Source organism: Pantherophis guttatus, chromosome 8 (genome assembly GCF_059756535.1).
Source record: "Pantherophis guttatus breed Tessera chromosome 8, ASM5975653v1, whole genome shotgun sequence".
In the NCBI taxonomy this organism is placed as follows: Eukaryota; Metazoa; Chordata; class Lepidosauria; order Squamata; family Colubridae; genus Pantherophis; species Pantherophis guttatus.
In genome coordinates this window covers 341295-360931 of record NC_142070.1, presented here as the reverse complement: position 1 = coordinate 360931, position 19637 = coordinate 341295, and the positions used below count along the sequence as shown (strand labels likewise).

The window sequence follows — 19637 nt, the reverse complement described above, 5'->3', positions numbered from 1 at the left end:
TCCTTTTGTATATTTATACAAAGTCAGCTTATTGCCCCCACAAACTGGGTCCTCATTTCATCTGCCTTAGAAAGGATGGAAGGCTGAGTCAACCTTGAGCCTTGGCGAGATTCGAACCCTGCAGTAATTGCAAGCAGCTGGTCTTAATAAGCTTAATAACAGGGTGCCTTAAACCTCTGTACTACCAAGGCTCTAAAAATATGTATTTTTAGCTTAAGTAAAGAATAATTATTATATGAGGAGATTTGGAGAATTGTAAGCATGAAATGATTTTAACCGATTGAGATGCTGTCTATAATTGTTTGTAAGGATGATATTTTTATGTTATTGTTGTGTTTTTTTTTGTTTTTTTTATCTTATTTTTAATCTAAAATAAAACCTTTTTCAAAAAAAAAAACCAAAAAAAACTTTTTATTCACGCCCACCATGGCCACACACCCCGGCCTTCCAAGGTCAAATACAACCCTGATGTGGCCCTCAATGAAATTGAGTTTGAACAACCCTGATTTAGAGGAAGAAGCCCACTTGCCCCAGACATAAAGTCCTAGGTCTTTTGGCTAGAAACTCTTTGTTAACAGTGCAACTGATTGTTTCAGCAGATACTGGAACAGGGGCTGTTAGCCATAAAACAGGGGAGCTGAAAAATATCCTTGGTAACCTAAGATAGTCAAAACAAATTCCAAGGCCAAGCTATGGGAAAGAGAAAATAAAGGAAATTACTGTACAGGCAATGACTTGCAGCTGTGAGGGAGGGGAGCTGGCCAAGGCAGAGAACACAGCTGGAGAATTTGTGGCAATTCCTATGTTTTACAACCAGATTACTTATTTATTTAGTAAACAAACCTACGTGGCAAACAGAATAAAAACACAAAGCAACCAACAATGAGACTTAAGAGGACATGCTTCAGGCTAGCCGTGGGGTGCCCCTTTTTTCAACCTTTGAGGTGCCAAATCTATCATCAAGACTCTGTGGCTCCAAATTCCTAGGAATTGGAGATAAGCATCCTGGGTTCTCCCATTTTACCTTTGATAATGAATAGAATGGGATACTTCTGAAGAGCTTATGAGCCAAGTGTGGGTCTTTTAAGTTTATTTCATATGGTGTAGCAAAATGCAGCATGGAGCATAAAATTCACAGAGGGTCTTCAAAGATGAATATATTGTTCTTCAATAGCTAGAAAGCCATAGTGCAGCATTGAAGGAGGAGGGAGCCGAGCTGCCAAGTTTCCTCTTCAAGGACAGGAGGTAAAAACCTCCCAAGAGAAGAAGGTCAAGGCAGAGCAACAGAGCCAGACCTGGGGGGGGAGGGAAGGGAGGCAGGATATGAGGCCCTCCCAAGGAAAGCAAATGGGGAGGGGTGGGGCTGGGGAGATGTGAAATGTGTCTTACCTGCCTTATAGCTCTGTCGCGTGTCTCACCGTTGTCTGCAGGCAAACACGTTGTAGGGTAAAAAAAACCTTGTGAGTTAAATCAGACTTCTTGAATTTGTGAGAAGTTTGGTTTTACCCTACAACGTGTTTGCCTGCAGACAACGGTGAGACATGCAACAGAGCTGCAAGGCAGGTAAGACGCACGTCTTGTGTCTCCCCGGCCCCACCCCTCCCCACCTGCCACCCCCAAATTGCATCCAATTTGGGCAGGGGCAGGAAGCCCTACCATGCCCGGCAAGAGGGGGAGAAGAAACTGCAAGAGGAGCCCCATCATGCTCCACGCATCTCGCTTCTTCCCCGCCCTACCTGCCATCCCCCTCGACAAAGAGACAGTGGGAAAGGGCAAAAGCCAGGCTGCTGTTACGGTACCATTGGGGTGCGTGGAGCCATCTTACCTGCCTTGCAGCTTCGTCGCGTGTCTCGCCGTTGTCTGCAGGCAAACACGTAGGGTAAAAAAAACCTCACGAGTGTCAGGGTTCCAAGGAACACTCCTAACGAAATAAAGCTCTGAGGCCTGAGGTTCCTCAAAGTTCCAATTTATTAGAGATGTCACATTGACACATCTGGGAAAACCCGAATCTGAAAGCTTCCCGGTTTTCCACACCCAGCTGACAGTTCACAACCCTGCCCCACACCCACAAGTTCGTCACATTGTCCAATCAACTCTTCACACTCAACTGGATACAATCTTCAGGCAGTCTCCACCAGATGCAGGCAAAAGTCCTTGAATACGGAATGTTGTTATGACTAACTTTCTATCGCTCCAACAACCCCCTCCCAACTTCCCCAGCTAAAATATGTGGCAGTTAAGAAGCAAAAAAGAAAATTGTCTTCCAAAACTGACAGCAAGTTCAATCAAACTTCTTGAACTCGCGAGGTTTGATTTTACCCTACGTGTTTGCCTGCAGACAACAGCGAGACACGCAACAGAGCTGCAAGGCAGGTAAGATACGCGTCTCGCGTCTCCCTGGCCCCTGGCGAGGGGGGGGAGAAGAGACAGCAAGAGAAGCGAGCCCCATCTTGCTCCATGCATCTTGCTTCTCCCCCTGCCCCATATGCCACCCCCCTCGATAAAGAGCCGGGTGCTGTGGAAAAGGGAGCTGGGTGGGCGCAGGCTTTGGGCATTTGGGGCTGCCGGGGGTCGCCTAGCAGAGAGGTAGGAGCGGGGCAGGAGTTTGCAGGTGAGGGGGATGGATGGATGGCAGGCGGGCAAGTGCCAAGAACCCTGGGGAGATTCCCACTTTTGGTTGCCCCAGCGAACAGCTGACGAGCATGTGTCTGACTCAGCAGAAGCCATGAGGTGGCCATGCTCACTGTCTCCTGCACCTCAAAAATAATAAGACCTCCCCCCCACGGATAAGACCAAGCCCTTATTTCGGGGTTCAAAAAAATATGACAGGGTCTTATTTTCGGGGAAACACAGTATAAGCTAGGTGGCATTGATCTAGCAGATGACCCTCACTTTGATAAGGACCTAGGTGTATTTATCTCTGATGATTTATGCTGACTCTAACAGTGTTGCTAAAAAAGCATTATAGAGTTGTAAACTTAATTTTGTGAAACTTTTTTTCTGGAAACATTGTATTGCTAATTAGAGCTTATAAAACCTATGCTAGACCAATTTTAGAGTATTGTTCAACAGTTCGGAATCCCCAATATATATCTGACATCAGTACAATCGAGCGGGTTCAGAAGTACTTCACGAGAAAAGTCTTGCACTCTTCTGTACACAATAGAATTCCTTATGGTACTAGGCTCGAAATTCTCCGTTTGGATAACTTAGAACTGCGTCACTTGTGGTCAGACCTAGGTATTGCATACAAAATTATACAGTAATGTTTTACCTGTAAATGACTTTTTCTATTTTAATCACAATAAGCGCACAAACAACCGTTTTAAACTCAGTGTAAATCGCTCTAAACTTGACTGTAAAAATATGATTTCTGTAATAGAGTTGTCGAAGTCTGGAATGCCCTACCTGATTCAGTTCTCAGAGCTACAAATTTTCAGTTTCAGTCACAAATTGATAAATTGAAGTCACAAATTACTTCATACTGAAGTGGTCAGTAGAGGGCAGTGGTGGGTTCCTCCCGGTTCGGTCCGGTTCTGCCGAGCCGGTAGCGGTGACGATATGACATCACCGAACCGGTTCTCCCCCCTCCGCCCTCCCACCCACCCACGTTATTCTTACCTTTTATTTGGTCCCACCCCCAATCTATTGCTGCCTCCTGAGTCCCAGCTGATGACTAGAGGAAAAAAAAGTTTAAACTCTTTCCGTGGGGCTTCAAAGGGCCGTCCTACAGCTGTTCAGTGTTAAAAGCAAACAAATGAGTCAGGTCGTAAGTGCGAGGACTGGTCGTAAGTGCAAGGACCTTCCAGAAATGACTGACCAGCTAGCCACGCCCACCTAGTCACATGACCTCCAAGCCACGCCCACAAAATAAGCCACGCCCACAGAACCGGTAGTAAAAACAATTTAGAACCCACCCGTGGTAGAGGGGGCGTGCATAAGGGCACTAACATGCCTATCGTCCCAGTCATTGTATTTTTATTCTCTTATTCTTCATGTTTTTGTTTGACAAATTCCAATCAATCAATCAATCAATCAATCCAAAGGGATTCTTTCTGAGTTGAAGTGCCGAAAGGGGGGACTGCAGGGTCTGCCCCGAAGCACTTCATCCTTAAAGAGATTGGATCTGAGACAGGCTGGAAGAGGCACCATGTGCTTGGCTGCTTCAACAGGGATGGAATCACATGAAGTGTTAATACCACTTTATGAGGCCTTGATAAGGCCACATTTGGAATCCTGCATCCAGTTTTGGTCGCCACGATGTAAAAAAGATGTTGAGACTCTGGAAAGAGTGTAGAGAAGAGCAACAAAGATGATCAGGGGGCTGGAGGCTAAAACATATAAGAAAGCTGAAGGAATTGGATGAATGAATGTCATTTTACAACATCTACTTGAAAAGTAAAGCTGAGTTAGCACTATATGTTGCCTTTACTGATTTCAGAGTTGCATTTGATTTTATTTCTAGATCTAGGATGTGTGGAACTTGGAAAAAAACACCGTATATACACACTGGTTCTACTAATGTGCAAACATTATGAAAATTCTGCATTAGAAGTTTAACGCAATATGCAGGAAAATCACAGCTAAGAAATCCCTATCAGCAGTGGGGTTAGGCATCCCTTCCTCTTTTGTTATTGAACCCGTATTCTGACTATCTTGGGTGAAATTACCTTACACAGGCATCCTCTAGTAAAACCACCTGTGAGATACCACAGCACAGGGGTGTTGAAATACTCTTATCACAACCACCAACTCATTTAAAACAAACTTTGTGTGGTCTGTTTGTTATGAGGAGGTGCTTGTTTGGCTAATTTAGAATTTGCAGCTCAGACACTGAAGCAGGGGGACATTACAGGAGGTGCTGGGACGACACCTCCTATAATTATTAAAATGCTCCCAATTAGTTACTAACAGCACCAGGGTCCTTCCCCAATTGGCCACAGTGAGCCCAAATAGCAGGGACAGAACTCCACTCTCAAAGGGGTTATTTTCTCGATGGCTCTCTGACCCTCCACACCCAGAGTGGCTGAGGTTGCATAAGGAGGAGGCTGAAGGGTCTGGCAGGTATTGGGCACCTGCCGCAACAAAAGAGGAGAACAACTGTCCAGTTGGTGTTAAGGCAGAAAGTTTGTTATCTCACAACTTGCAAGTGTAAATAGGGAGAGCTGGCTTCACTAAGAGCTTCTCTTTTAGGTGTTAATTCAAAATGTAGTTCAATCGCAGGACACAGTAAAGATAAGCTATTCTAAAATCTTGGTATTTTTGGTATATTTGGGGAGACTGTTTTATTCCTCTGGGAAGTGTGGGGGATTTCTTGGGATTACACTCTTTTGTTCAAAACGCCACACAATCTTTTTATTGTTCTGGAGGACATTATTTATACCCAAAAAGTATTTTCAGCAAAGGTTTGTGCATAGCTTTTACTTGGTGCCAGTGTAAGCCCATCTCGCTACTTTGAGAGGGAGGGAAGGAGAGAGAGAGCGCACCACTGAGAACTACCCAAGGAACACAGGGAGCTGCTGGAAACCTCCACCCGGCTCTACAAGCTAATCTGAGGAAGCCAGGCAGGGGCTGCTTGGTTTGGGTGATCTCATATCATGGCTCTTCTGGGGTGGCCCTTTGCAGGACTCTGCTGAACAGGTCGGCCACTAGCAGCCTCTGCCCAACACCCCCACCCCCTTAAAGCCTAGAGCCACGAGAGCCAGAAAATGCTCTAGGATGGCCCGAATCTGATACAAGGCCATCCCCACCCACCAAAGCTCCCTGGACAACTTTGCCCAGAAATCTCTGTGCAATTTCCTTTTTCCCTCTTGCCCCCCCTAGGCTTCAGTGTTATTTTGACTATCTTTCCAATAAAAATGACCGCGCCCTTCTCTGCCTCTCTCACCCTCCTCAGTAAGAGGGGAGAAGCACCCTTCCATGGCCCCATCAGGCAATTATGCAGTCCAGTCAACCCTGAAGGACCTTTCGAAGGGCAGCAAGCATCTCCCGGGGGGGACGACAGGGGGGGCTTTTTCAGTTGAGGTGCAACTATGTGCTGGCCAATTCCTCTACTGCAAAGTGGGGGGGGGGACACTGGTTCCACACAGAACACCTCTCTTCTGCAAGGTAACCACAGAAGACAAGTGGGTGGGTGGGTGGGTGAATCGTCTCCCCAAATCGCTTCCTTTCATTATCAGCCAGAGTCAGGGCTTCGTAGAAAAGCCACAGGTGTGAGTGTGTCACATCCATTTTATTTCAGGACAGTGTGAGGCTGGGATGTGTTCAGTGAACACCCTGATCCTCATCCCAGCACAGCTTTGGGGCACAAATGTGGCAGAAGTCGTGGCTCCTGAAAGAAGGGCCCTTTGGCCCTGCTGGGAAAGGGCCCACCTGCCTCCTTGGCATCTTCTGCAGGCCGCAAGCATGCGCCACTACCGCCACGGTGGAGGCTCACTCCCGGGGCGAGGTCAACCGTCTCCACCAACAAGGTGGGCTTGACCAACACAAAGCGGGTGGGCTCGAGGGTCTTTCCTGCTGGAAGAGGAGAACAGGCCACCTGCTCCAGGTGGGCCTTCTGCCTTGCCTTCATGGGGTCCTCCGGCTCTACCTGAGCCTGGAGGATGCTTTGATCTACGGGGGCCCGCTTGACAGGGCCACTCGGGGGACGGTGCTGCTTGCAGCGGCCGGAGACCATCTTCAGGGTTTCCTGGCGCCTCGACTCAACATCAGGATCCACCACTTCCACGGTGGGCTTTATCCACCGCTTAGGCAAGCGGGCTGGCTCCAGGTGAGGCACCAGTGTGACGTTGCCCATCTCGTCGTAGAAAACATCCTTGATGTTGGGAGGGCGGCCCATCTGGATGCGGAGGAGGTTGCTGCACGAGGAAGGCAGTAGGGGCTGCCTGCTGCCCAGCAGGGAGCTCACCTCCAGGGGGCCCTGGGGCAACTTCCGCCAAAGCAGCTCCTTCTTGGAGACGTTCTTGGCACTGCCATCCAATCTGGCCGAGTGCTGGGCTACCAGGAGCGGCTGGCAGGACGGCCTGCTTTTGAAGGAGCGCCCGGGAAAGGCAGCCACGGGCCCTTGGGCAGCCCGGCCCTTGGGCAGCCCCCTCCTCGTCTGGGGCTTGGGAGGCTTGACTTCCAGCAGGGAGGGGGGCTGGGGTACTTCCTCTCCCCACTGGAGGGGCATCTCAGCCTGAGTGGTTTCCTCCCCTGGCAGCTCCTCCAGGGCAGACGCTTCCTCCTCCGGCACTTTGCCTGCAGGAACCTGGAGGAAAGGGAGAAGCAGGGCAGTGCGGTGGGTTCAAGGCTGCTTTAGCGTCAGAAGGAGAGACGCGGCCTTTCTATCAAGGAAGCAGCTTTCAGCTGAGGTTGCCTCCCGCCTCGACTTCCAGCGCTTCCTAACTTAGGGCTCTGGGTTGAGAGCTTTGGCTCAGCAGCGCCCGGGGCTCCCGGTTCCCTTCGCCGCCGCCGTGGCAAGACCGGGGAAGCCGCCCGACCCGAAGCCTCCCAGCCTGGCCAGGCCGAGCCTCCGTCGGAGCGCCCTCCGCTCGGCTCCCTTCGGCCCGGCTCTAGCCTACCTCCCACTCCGGGCTGGGCACGGTCTGCAGCACCGGCACGGAGCCCTGGGCCCAGGAGTCGGGGACGGCGGCGGACGGCTCCTCGTCCTCCTGCCAGGCCGGGTCCGCAGCCACGTCGCTCTCGCCCGCGTCCCGCACCAGGAAGCGCCACTCCACGATCTGCAGCATCGCCTCCCGCGCCTGGGCGATCACGTAGGGCACGCACTGCGGGCGGGGGGGAGGGGCGGGGGGTCAGCGTCGGGGGGGGGGCTCGGGAAGCGCAGAGGGACGCGGGGGGCGCCTCTTCCCCCCCCCCACGGTGGGGCTGGGGCTGCGGGGGGGGAGGGGGAATGGGCCGACCTGCCGGGCCAGGTAGACCTTGTAGCACTCGCCCAGCACCAGCTCCAGCAGCGCCGCCAGCACGTCGCCCGCCACGTCCTCCGCCTCCTCGAAGGCCAGCAGCGACAGCCACTCGCCCTCCGACAGCCGGCCCGGCACGATCTCCACCTGCGGCACCGGCACCGTGGGCGGCCGGGACCGCTCCGCGCGGGACTTGGCCTGGGCCACGCGGTCGCGGGACGCCATCCCGGAGCCTCGCCGCCCCCCGGACGCCCCGCCCCTCCCCGCGACGCCGTCGCCGGGCAACCGCCCCTCCCGCGCGCGTCCCCGGCAACGGCCGCCCCGCCCCGCCCCGCCCCTCCGCGCCTGCGCGTCGTCCGGGCCGGCGGCGGCGATGATGTACCGGCGGGAGCGGGGCCTGGCGCTGCGCGGGAGCAGCCTGGCGCTCTACAACAACCTGGCCGTCCTGCCGCTGCCCGCCAAGCGGCTCACCTACTTCGCCAGCGTGCACGGCGCCTCGGTCGGGCTGCTCAGCGTCGCGGCGGACGGGCCGGGCTGCGCGCACCGCCAGCTGCAGGCCCGCGAGGGCGGCCTCGGGCCCCCCATCGTCACGCAGGTCGGCAGGGGGCCGGGGGGGGCGGGGGGGCCGGGAGAGGGGGGCCCCCGCTAGAAACGCTGCCCTCTTGCAGGCGGCCTGGTGCGCGCTGCCCTCGCGGACGCTGCTGGTGCTGGCCTCGTGGAAGGGCATCCAGGTGAGCCCCGGCGGGAGGGGGGGAGGGGGGGGCGAGGGAGCGGGAGGGGGGAGACCTGCGCCCAACCGGCCCCTCCGCCTCTCCCGGCAGATGTACGAGCCCGACGGCTCCGCCATGGTCTATTGGCACGCGCTGGACGGCATGGAGGCCTCGGCAGGTACCCTCCCCGGGGTCGGGGGGCGCCGGCCCCGCCCAAGCACGGAGCCCCCGGGACACCCCCCGCTGGCCGTGCACGCCCCAGAAGCGGCGCCCGGGTGCGGCCCCTCGGAATCCCTGGGGTGCTGCTCCCCGGGGGCCTCCCTGGGCCCTGCAGCTGTCCGAAGGAAGCTTCGGTGGGAGCAGAGGGGGCTGGGGGGGGCGCTTTCTCCCTGCCCGCTCATCTCCGCCTTCTGCCCCCCAGGGATGCTGCTGTTTGCCCGGGGGATTGCAGGGACAGGACTGCACTTTGTGTGTGTAGGTGAGCAAGGCAGGGACCGGAGGGGCCCCTGGACGTGGCTGGGAGGGGGGGGCACAGCCTAGTTGTGCAAGGGCCAGAAAAGGAGGGTTCAGGCTGCAGCCGTCTGGCGAGGCTGGTTGGGGTCCACGGCTGATGCCAGCCCCCGAGGAACTCCTTGAAAGTGGCACGTGGGGGGCATGTGGCCAGGAGGATCCCTCATTGCGCAGGGTGAGCCTGCTGGTGCCTCTGTAGAGACGGGGAGGGGCAGCCTGATCCCCATCCCCCTTGTAGGGACATCCACCGGTTCAGTCCTCGTCTTTGACGTCCCCGCCAAAGGCACCAACATCACGCTGAGCGAAGTCCTTGAGCAGCACAACAGCCCCATCACTGACATTGGCGCAGAGCTCTGTGAGCAGCCGGTAAGGCCAGGCTGAGCCCATAGACTCACTCTGGGCTGCCTCCTCTGAGCCTGGGGGGGGGGGTAGCAGCACTCAGCCCTTTAGCCCCCCCCCCCCCTCGTGTGGCTGTCTGGTCCACCAGGCAGCTGTTCAGGCCAGCTTTCAAGAGACCGCATGCCCAGGGCCTGCAACGGCAGTCCTGTCTTTCCCCTGCTGCAGGAGGGAGCTGCGGATCTGGTGACGGCGGACGACTCTGGAGCGTTGTGCGTTTGGGGCTCTGGAGAGACCTTCAGGCTGATCACCAAAATCCCGGCTTCTGAGTACGGACCGGGGGGGAGGGGCAAGGGGTGGGCAGGTGGAAGTTCTGCGCGGCAACAAGGCCAGGTTGCTATGTGGCGCTCAGGGTGGCTGCTCGGAACGGGGTGGAAGGCGAACCCCCCTCTCCTCGCAGGGAAACCGGCCATGCTCTGGGCTGCAAAGGTGAGGCAGCGACATCCCCCACACACCCCCTCGCTGCGGGTTTTGCTCAGTCCGCTGAAGGTTGTGGGACATTGCCCTCCGTCTGCCTCTGAGCTCCAGCAGGGCCTGATCCCTCCCCTTCACGCCCCAGCTGCACCTGCTCCTCCGTGAAGCTGTGGAATGGGGTCATTGCAGCCGGCTATGGGAATGGGCAGATTCGCCTGTATGAAGCGGCGCATGGGACCCTGAGAGCCCAAGTCAGTGCTCACGCCCGCTGGATCTACGCCCTGGACCTGGCCCCGCTCTCAGGGAAGGTGAGCCCGTCGCCATGGGGGAGGGGCAAGCCAGAGTTTGGCACTGGTCAGCTTCCCTTGGTCTTGACCCCAACCTTCAAGGCATGACTGTGCCTCAGCTGCTGCACGCTCACACCTGGGCTCTTTGGCACAGGTGGCAGGCAGGCTCTGCAGAGCTGGTGGAGGTGCTTCACCCCATGGGCAAATGCTTATGTGCAGGTCAGCACAATCACAGCCTGCCTGGGTGCACTTGGCCCAGCTAGGACCCCTTCTGGCAGCTTTGACACTCCCGGAAGGGTCGCCTCCTGTGGGAAGGGTCTCCAATCCAGGGCTGCAAAGCCAGAATCTCCCCCTCCTCCGTTGAGACCTTGTCTGTGTCTTTCTTCTGCCCAGCTGCTGTCCGCCGCTGAGGACTCCTTTGTGCGGGTCTGGGGACTGAGCCACAGTGCGGACACAGAGAGCCTGGAGGTGAGTGAGCCCAAGGGCCATTCGGTTGAGGGGGTGGAAAATGCCCGTCTTTCAGAGGGTGTTTCTGCATTCCTAGGCAGCTCCTCTTGCTTCACTCTCCAGGAAAAGCTTGGTGGTCCCCTTACCAAGCTGGAACGGCCCCACCTTGCCCCAGGCCTGGCTGGGACCAAGAATGCTGGCTGAAGGTCTCTGGGCCTGGGGGTCACCCCGGGGAGACCCGGCAGTGATTCTGCATGGGAGCCTCGGGACAGATTCCCTCCGGTCAGGCCACTCCGGGCTTCCCAGTGCAATGGCGCTCGGGGAGGGGGGGGGCAGGAATGTCTGAAAGGGACCCACCTGTTTCCCTCAGATCGAGCATTGCCATACAGAGTGTGTGACCGATACCCAGATTTGTGGTGCCCGCTTCTGTAACCCAGAGGGCACTGCCTTCGCCATCACGGGCTTCGAGCTGAACGAGATCATCCTGTACCACCAGGTGTAGCCCTTCGGGTGGAAAGCAGTTGTGATGAAGCCAGCTTGGCCAGAAGGCACATGAAGGGAGCTCCTGCCTCACCCCTCACCCCCCCATCTGAAAATGCCGCCCCCAAAAGCTCTTCATTCTTTTGGGCCAAGCAGGCTTTCCCTGGGGTTCCTGGCACATCCGGTGCCAAGGCGTCTCCTTTGGCCCAATAGCTCAGGGTGCCCCCTCTGCCAGGGAGAATCCCACCCGCAATGGAGTTTGAAGCAGGGAGGCCCATCCGGTCCTTCCTCGGCTGAGAGGAGAGCCAGCTGGCGCCTTGTTTCCACCGGTTCATCTCTGCAGGCCGACTGTCTCGCACCTCCAGGGCTGAGGGGCAGCTCGGCCGGGTTCTGCAGCAGAGTCCTTCCTTGGGGAAATGCCAGTGCAGTCCCAGAACAACCTGGGGTGGCTTTGCGGATCTTGGCCAGAAGGTCCTCCTGCCCTGCCTGGGTTTGTTTAGGCTCCACATAGCTCGGTTGCTTTTTTAGCGTTTCAGAGCAAGCAGCCAAATTGCCTCTTTTCCTGATGAATAAATCTAGTTATGTTTGGCTGACAAGATAGAACGTCTGGTGCTGTTGCCTTTTTTTAAAAGCGATTTCCTGCATGCGGCGGGAGTGCCTGCGGAGCTGATCACCTCCTGATCCTTCTAGGTTGCCAGTTAGGAACCCTAACCCAAACCCACCATCCTGCCCCCAGTTGTGGGGTGTGGCCCACGGAGAGCAGCAGAAACACAGGGTGGCTCGTTTGCCCCGAGGCCTCTAAATTATGGAACCAAGCAGCACTGTCACCACCACCCCCCCATGTCCTCCACAGGCCAGGGAGGTGCCCCCACCCCCGTCCCAGGAGAGGTATTGGCAGACTCCGGGATGCACAATACAAAAGGCTCTTTATTAAAGATTCCAAACAGCCCAACAGCAAAATGTATAAGAAATGGGGGCTAGCCCAGCTCACAGTGGTTATGCAGATGCACGCAGGCCACGAGGGGCCTAGGGGCATCAAAGCCCTTCGGTCCGGGGTGGGAAGGTCACATTGGCCCACCCCCCAAGTCAGTTTGTGCTTGGCTTACATGTTGCGAAAAAAATGGTAGAAAAAAGTGAAAAAGGTTTAAAAACTGCAGCTCTGCAGGCTCTCCCCCCCCCCCTTTGCTAAAATTATTGGCAGCAATTTCCCTTAATGCACCAGGCAGGAGGGGCAAGAAGGAAGAGCAGATGCTCCCACCCCAAGGAAAGGCCAATTCTGGGCAGAGGCTGCCTGGTGCTCGAGGCGCAGCCTCAAAGCCTCTCTGCATTGCCCCCTTCTCACGGACAAGGAAGAGGGAGCCCTTTCTACAGCTAGTGCCCACCCCAACTAAGGGGCTCTAGCTCCTCTGCTCATGCACCCCCCCGCCTCCCAAAATCCTCCCACCAATCCCCTTCCACAGCACGTAGACACACCACAAACCCCCCTCTTTTTCCTCCATCACCTGTACGTCCACTCCCCCCCCCCGCCCCCCGAATACTGCCAAGGTCAGAGGTAGCAACCGATGCTGGGCCCCTGCCCACCCCCCAGGTAAAGGCATGGCAGCCGCGGCAAGAGGCACAGAGCTGTGGGTGGAGAGGCAGCTAGTAGACAAGGCAGAGGCGCCTCTCCCCAGCAAAGGCACCAGCAGTAGGGCAGCCCCCTCCCTCCCCCCGGTGGGTGGGACCCTGCTCAGGAGACATGGCTGGGCTGGTGGGGGCGCCAGAAGCACCACTTGCTGCGCGGATGCTGCTTGCGGAGGGCCTCCTCCTCCTCCTGTGCCCGCTCCTTCTGCATGCGCAGGTAGCGGTCCTCCTCCTTCAGGTACCAGATGGGGGGCCAGCGGTGGCTCTCGAAGTGGGCCCTGTTCTCTGGGGAGAAGCCAGGCCCGGCAGGCGTCAGCTGCTGCTGCTGCTGCTCAAGGGGAGGGCCTGAAATGCAAACCCTGAGGACGGGAGCCGGGCCGCCCTTAAGGCAGCCCCCCACCCCGCCCCAGTTCCTCCCTGGCGTGCAGACCGGGATGGATCTGGGCCGAGGGAGGCAGAAAGCAGGTGGAAGCAAGGAGGCACCCAAGTGAGCGGGTGGCAACAGGTCCCCGGAGCTGCTCCCTCCCTTTGACTGCAGGCTTACCGGGAGACAGGGCCTTCATCTCACGGGGGAACCGGCGGCAAACACTGTTGTAGTTGGTGCAGATGTAGTGAAGGCACCAGGCGGCCAGCTGGAGAGCATTATGGAACTGCAGGGAGGAGCATGGTCAGGCCGCCCAAGCCCTGATGCCACCTCCCTGCCTGGGGAAATTCATAGCCCCAAAAGTCACTGGACCAGGGGGTGGGGGTGGGGATCTGGCCTACTTTTGACTTGTGGCAAAGGCATCGGGCTAGACACTGGGCGATGGTGAGTTCTAGTCCCACCTTAGGCACGAAAGCCGGGTTGGGGGACTTTGGGCCAGTCACTCACTCTCTCAGCTCAACCCACCTCACAGGATTATTGTGAGAAAAAGAGGAAGAGGAAGGACTCTTCACTTGTTCGCCCCTTGAACTTTTAATACAAATAATAAAGGTGGGATTAAAAAATCTAAAACTTAAACATCTAAACTTGCAGGAAGCCTCTCCTCCACTCAGGTTTCCTGCCAGGGCTAAGGCAGCAGCCGGTCTGGTGAGGTTGCACCATACCTGTGTCATTTCCAGGTAGAGGATCACCTGGGCATCGATTTCCACCTGCTGAAGGCTGGCACGCACCAGCTCATCCACTGCATACTGCTCTGGGAAGGAGAGGAAGAGATGCCATTCAGGGCGGAGCGGTCTTTCTTGCAACCCCGTGGATCACCCGCTTCCCTGCCCGTGGTTGGCAGCTGCTGTGCCACCCTTGGTGCCCGGAAGGCTTGTGGCCTCCCAGAGGGGAGCCCCACAGCGACTCACCGGTCAGGGCCTGCAGGCGGGTCAGGCAGAGGCGGTTGGTGAGCACCAGCAACTCCATGGCGTCCAGGTCTGGGCTGGGCACAAAGAGCTCCGTGTACAGGAACTCCAGCACAGCCCGAAGGCAGGCACAGTTGGTGCCTGGCAGGGAGACCTGGGGATGGCAGAGTGGGAGCTCAGGGAGGGTTCTGCCCACCCTTCGCCTCCAGGAGCTGCTCCTGGCAATGCGGGAGGAATTCCTCTTGAAGCACAAAACTGCAGGCTCCATGGTCCCCAGCAAGTGCGGGGGAGGGAGGCAGTGCTGAAGAGGAAGTTGGCAGATCGGGGGAGGAGGTTGGCCTTGTCCCCTGACCCTTTTTCCAGAGGTCCCACAGTGTTTGGGGGGAGGAATGGTGAGGCTGGCTGGCTGTCCCAGAAACCAGGGGCGGTACCAGGGCCCTTCCTGCTCCTCTGCCGGACACTGGGCCTGGCCAACAGGGTCAGCTGTCAAGCCGAGAACCAAGCTAGGAAGCCTCACAGGCAGGCAAGCTCTGGCCAGTCATCTTTTTCAATTACCCCCAAGAAAGAGGGAGGGGAAGGCCCTGTGGTCCCATGCCACCTTGGAGCCCCCTTATCCCTACCGCATGACAGGGGTCTCTAGGGGCCAAGCTGGGGCTTCCATGCACCCAGGCAGGGAAGACACTCCTCGCACCTAGGAGAGACCGTTGACACCCCCCCCAGGAGCCCCCCAACAGCACATGCACAGCAGCTGAGGCTGCCCCCCAACCGTAGCAGGGGGAGTCCTTCCTCCCTTATAAGGTGGCAGCAGGGCTACCCGCCTCACCTCAGCAGCACAGCTCTCCCGGAAGGTGCCCCCAAACATGGCCACCATGAAGTCACAGCCTGCGAGCAGAAGGGGCTTGTGCGCTGGCACCGAGCCATCATCAACCAGGAACACCACATCTGCAGGGGAGGGGGGGACACAGACGGGAGATCAGTCCTGGGGAGGGGGCTACCTATGGGAGCTGCTCTCCAGCCTCCCTGCTCCTCTCTGCTACCTGCGAAGGAGCCTTTGCTCAGGCACTCCTTGATCCGGTTGGCCCGGCGCACATGGAAGGCCTTGGTGATCTCGCAGTTCATGAAGCTCTCCTTGTTGAGGACGTTGGCCACCATCATGCGCAAGTCGAAGACCTCCAGCAGCTCAGCCATGGCAGCCACCTGCATGAGGCTGGCCTGGGACTGATCCAGGCACCCAGTGTACAGGTACTCCAGCACCACCTTGAAAGGGCCCTCCTGCACTGGTTCATCCAGGTACACGGCTGTCATCGGCTTCTCCTGCTGCGTGACGGGATCCCGCACCATCTCCCGCTGCACATCAACAATGCCCCGGCCCCAGCCAGAGACCGGACGAGGCATCCGAGCGGTGCACAGTGGCTCGTCACTCTGAGAGGGCCGCAGTGGCACAGCCCGCGTGGCTGTGGCCAGGCATCCCTGATCTGCTGCATCCAAGCTCTTTGTCCGCCCGGCGGGCTCCTTCCCACCAGCCGGCTCATCCCCCAAGTCCAGCGTGAAGAGGTCGTAGAATCGGGAGCAGGCTGTGGCCAGGTAGACTCTGTGTGCAAAGAGCTGGTGGCCTCCTGGTAAGCGGAAGACCACATCGGCACAAAGGGGTTCGTGGAAGAGAGCGCCGGGTCCCCGGCCTTCCCCAGCAGCTGGCTCAGGGATGTGGATGATAGGCGGGAGAGGCTTGGGTGGCAGGAAGGGGGCCTGCAGCAGTGGCCGCTGTGTCTTCTTCAGGTGAGATTTCCAGAACTGGAGATGGCGGCGGGAGATGAGGGCAGCCCGAATTGCATTGTCGAAGACGTCCTTGATGCCAAATTGGGCCACGACACTCGTCTCATAGTATGGGATGCCCAGTTCCTTGGCTACCTCATGCCCGCACTCAGGGGGCAGGATGTCTGAAGGTTTAATGGGTCTGAAATAAAGCAGGAGTGTATGCCAATTAGCAAGGAATGGCCGGGAAGGCTCCTGTAAGGGCAGACTAACCCAACTGTGGCAGAGAGTGGAGGCCCCCCCTAGGAACAGGCAGGAACCAATCTAGGATGGGGGGCTGACCACACCTGCCAGCCCCCCCAGAATGAGTGGCCTCAGACGGCGGGACGGGGCCCTACTTGGCCAAGGGACGGCGCGCCCGGTTCACTGCCTCAAGGTCTGCATAGCGCAGGTCCAGCTGGCAGCCCACCAGCACGATGGGGGTACGCGGGCAGAAGTGCTTGATTTCTGGGTACCACATGGTCTTCACATGCCGCAGCGAGTTGGGGTTGGCCAAGGAGAAGCAGAGCACCACCACATCGGATCTGTCAAGAAAAAGATGGGGAGTGGGGGAGACGGCATCAGGCGGATGACATCCTCCCCCAGTGTCAGAGGTGGCACTGAGTCTACCAGCCCTTGAGGGAGAGAGGCAGGGGCCGCAAAGAAGGGCAGGCCAAGGCCAAGATGGAGGGCTGGCTCTACTCCTCCCCAGCCCCACCAGTGCCCCAGACTCTTCTTCTTTCCTGAGCCCCACCTGTGCAGCCCCCTCCCACTCAGGGGCTGCATAGGCCACTTGTGACCGCCCCCCTCCCCAACACTGGAGAATGGAGGGATTCCTGCAGCTAAGTCCCTCCGGCACATCCTTCCCTGGGGAGGCCAGGAGCAACAGAGACCCCCCCACACCGTCCCCCAGAAGGGACGGGAAACCACCTAGACTGCTGCAGCCAGCAGGCTCTCTCCAGGCAGGCCAGAGGACTGGGGTGCTGAAGGGCCTGGGCAGTCCCTCCGGACAGCTGCCTTGCTGCCTCCCAGCAACCGCCCCGCGCCGGACGGGGCCATCGGGAAGCGGACCTTTTCGGCGGGAGGGGCGCCCGGGGCTGCGAAGGAGGACCCTCACCTGCCGTAGGCGAACCGCCGATCCTTGTGGTGGTCCCCGAAGGTGTCCCAGAGGCGCAGGGAGATGCTGACCTCGTCCACCACGTCGCGGGAGCGCTCCAGCACCTGGGGAGGGCCGAGGCGTCAGGCGGCGGGGCGGGGAAGCCCCCCGCCCGCCCGCCCTCCCGCCCTCCGCCCTCCCTCCGCCGGCCGGGGCTCACCTCCTGGCACACGCGGTACTGGTCGATGGCCCAGACGGTGGGCACGTGCGTGGCCAGCAGCTGGTACTGGGTGAGCGTGGCGTTGCAGGCCCGCGCGCAGATGAGCCGCGTCTTGCCCACCGCGTTGTCGCCCACCACCACGCACTTGATGGTCTCGACGTTGGGGCGCTCGTAGTCCAGGTCAATATCCATGGGGGCGCCGCCGTCGCTGAGGGGGAAGGCCTGGCTCAGGCCGGGGAGGGCGCGGCCGGGACGCTCCCCCGCCGCTACTGGCCGGGCCCGCCCTTTACGGGGCCCGGGGAGGCGGCCGAGACCCTTCCCCGCCCCGGGGGGCGCCGGCATCCCGGCCGCCGCATCCCATCGCCTCCCCGAGCCTCTCGGCCGGCCGCCGCCGCCGCGCCCCCCGCGCCCGGTGCCCCGCCGCCGCGCCCATCGCCGCCTCCCGCCCGGCTGCCCCGCGGCGCCGCCCCGCCAATCGGCGCCCGGCCGCGCCCCCTCCGTCCGAACAAAGGAGGCGGCGGGGGGCGCAGCGCCACGGGCCCCGCCCCCGAACCGCCCCCCACGTGACGGGCCCCCGCGGGCGGGGCGGGGCTGGGAGGGGCCGCGCAAACAGCCCGGCCGGAGGGTACCTTGTTCGGGGCCGGAGCGCTTTGCAGGCGCGCCGCGGGAGAAGGGCGGGTGCGTCGGCCGGAGGGCGCTCTGCACATGGTCTTGGGCACGCCGCTCGTCCGCAGCTCTTCCCCGCCAAAGCCCGGCCGGCAGAGAGCGCCCAGGCGGCCCCTCGGCCTCATGCCACTCGAGCGCCGCTACAACGGAGGGGAGAGCGCCGCCTTCAGGGCCCCGCCGAGCGGCTCAACCCCCGCGCGGTCCCCGCGGAGCCGCTGCGCCCCCAGTGCGACCGTCCGCCCCGCGCCCCTTCACCTTCGCTGCGGCCCCGTCCGGCCCCGGCCACCGGGCTCTCCGCCCCGCTGGCTCCGACGCGGCCCCTCGGCTTCCACTTAGCGGCGCTCCTGGTCTCTCGGGGCGGAGGCAGCGCTGCGGCCGACCCCTCCGGGCGGGCCTTCCGACGGGCGGGGCGCAGGGCCGGCGGGCGGGGCGCGGACACGGGGCTTTTCACCGTCGGGAAGCCGGGAGGAACGGCGCGATTTTGGCGTCTCCTGCTCTGGCCCGGAGAGGAGGCGCAACCGCGGAACCCGCCGAGCAGTTCCGCTTCCTTCCCCGGGGCCGCTTGCTGAGCTCTGCGGCTCTGGGTCAGAGCCCGGCCGTGGATTTGAGCGCTCTTGGAGCGGGAGCGGGGCAGGGGGGGGACTCGGCCTTGGAGCCCGTGGGCGCCCGGCGCCTCCGCGATTTTGACTGGGGGCGGTCGGGGTCCCCCCAGAGCCCTGCACAGTTGGCTAGCCGGTGGGGAGATCGGACTGCTGGGCTCGGTGGAGGCAGCATTGGGGGTTCTTGGAGGGCGTCCCCCAACACGAGTTTCCCCAGGGTTTCTGACAAGCCACCAAAACCTGAAAAGCAGCGAGCCGAGGGGCGGGGGTTTTGAGACGGCCGAGGTGCACAGGAGGGCTTCTTGAATTAAGAGCAAGGGATTGCTGGGAATCCCCCTCCACAAAGGTCCCGTGTGGCTTTTCAACCTCCAAGCCAAAACAGCCAGGCACCCAAACCGAGCCCAGCAGGAGCGGCCTGGAGGTTGGGAGGAGGGGTCCCCAGGGCCTCCCCAGATCCAGGCTTTCCAGTCCTTCCGCTGCTCCCCAGTTCTGCCAGCCTTCTGGAGGCCTCTCTGGCAACCTCACCCAGGGCCCTTCCCTGCGGCCGAGAGGCAGCTCCAAGCCAAGGCCCCTGGCTGGCCAGGGAGGTCCCAGGGAGCAGCTGCGGCTGAGGAGCCACCCCCCCCACTCCCACCTGTCTTACCTTCTGGCTTGCTTTGGTTCCATGTAGACCCCCAGCCAGCCCAGCTGGATTACTGTCCACTAGTTTTGGTTTTCCTCTGTTTGCTTTGAAAACCACTTGCTTTTCCCCCAGCCCAGAGTGCGTGGGGCATCTCTTCTTTGTTCAGGGTGGGCATTTCTGGCCCACCTGGGAGCGTTTGATGCCCTTCCGTCCTTCGGAAGGCTTTAAGAACTGGGTTCTTGCCTTGGCATTGGAAAGTTAATGGGGCCCACCTGGAGGTCGGTGTGGTTGATTTAGATTCTGCAGGGTGGCCTTTCCCTTTGATCTTTTTTCTTGTCTCCTCCTCCTTCATATGTGGTGCTACGGTGTTGCCCCAGCGTTGATCGCAAGATGGGCAAGCAGCTAAAGGTCTGTGGTCAAGAGAAGCCCTGTGGCCCAAAGGGAGGGAGTGACCCCTCCTTGGCCATCGAGGACACCTTCTCGTCATGGCAGCCCCCCTTGTTCTCTGGGAAGGGTCGGGTGAGAGTTTGGGGTGGGATATTTTGA

General features: G+C 59.1%; 3 protein-coding genes across 7 annotated transcripts; 1 reads left to right on the top strand and 2 right to left on the bottom strand.

The window, feature by feature from the left end:
• Positions 1-6213: 6213 nt before the first annotated feature.
• Positions 6214-8175, bottom strand: C8H2orf81 (chromosome 8 C2orf81 homolog). 2 transcript variants are annotated; one of them, XM_034426083.3, is made up of 3 exons: positions 7902-8175; positions 7563-7766; positions 6214-7249 (listed from the first exon to the last, which is right to left on the bottom strand). In XM_034426083.3, the coding sequence occupies exons 1-3, from the start codon at positions 8124-8126 to the stop codon at positions 6284-6286; spliced, it is 1395 nt and encodes a 464-aa protein (XP_034281974.2). In that variant the 5' UTR covers positions 8127-8175; the 3' UTR covers positions 6214-6283. The 2 variants fall into 2 exon arrangements, with proteins under 2 accessions (XP_034281974.2, XP_034281975.2); XM_034426084.3 differs by lacking the exon at positions 7563-7766 and having other exon boundaries at positions 7902-8163.
• Positions 8176-8235: 60 nt separating this feature from the next.
• WDR54 (WD repeat domain 54) lies at positions 8236-11745 on the top strand. Of its 2 annotated transcripts, none has more exons than XM_034426082.3 (9): positions 8236-8496; positions 8570-8632; positions 8723-8789; positions 9033-9089; positions 9405-9487; positions 9686-9786; positions 10077-10239; positions 10612-10686; positions 11036-11745. In XM_034426082.3, exons 1-9 carry the CDS (start codon positions 8275-8277, stop codon positions 11165-11167), a joined length of 963 nt encoding a protein of 320 aa, XP_034281973.1. In that variant the 5' UTR covers positions 8236-8274; the 3' UTR covers positions 11168-11745. The 2 variants fall into 2 exon arrangements, with proteins under 2 accessions (XP_034281973.1, XP_034281972.1); XM_034426081.3 differs by having other exon boundaries at positions 9360-9487.
• Positions 11746-12054: 309 nt separating this feature from the next.
• On the bottom strand, positions 12055-18452 carry LOC117670712 (rho-related BTB domain-containing protein 2-like). Of its 3 annotated transcripts, XM_034426079.3 has the most exons (11): positions 18126-18452; positions 17834-18010; positions 17205-17412; positions 17006-17109; positions 16248-16433; positions 15135-16051; positions 14921-15039; positions 14101-14251; positions 13855-13943; positions 13313-13418; positions 12055-13053 (listed from the first exon to the last, which is right to left on the bottom strand). In XM_034426079.3, the coding sequence occupies exons 3-11, from the start codon at positions 17394-17396 to the stop codon at positions 12875-12877; spliced, it is 2043 nt and encodes a 680-aa protein (XP_034281970.2). In that variant the 5' UTR covers positions 17397-17412; positions 17834-18010; positions 18126-18452; the 3' UTR covers positions 12055-12874. The 3 variants fall into 3 exon arrangements, 2 of the variants coding, with proteins under 2 accessions (XP_034281970.2, XP_060538292.2); XR_015729266.1 differs by lacking the exons at positions 17834-18010; positions 18126-18452 and having other exon boundaries at positions 13855-13938; positions 17205-17621; XM_060682309.2 differs by lacking the exons at positions 17834-18010; positions 18126-18452 and having other exon boundaries at positions 17205-17629.
• Between the last annotated feature and the right edge of the window lie 1185 nt (positions 18453-19637).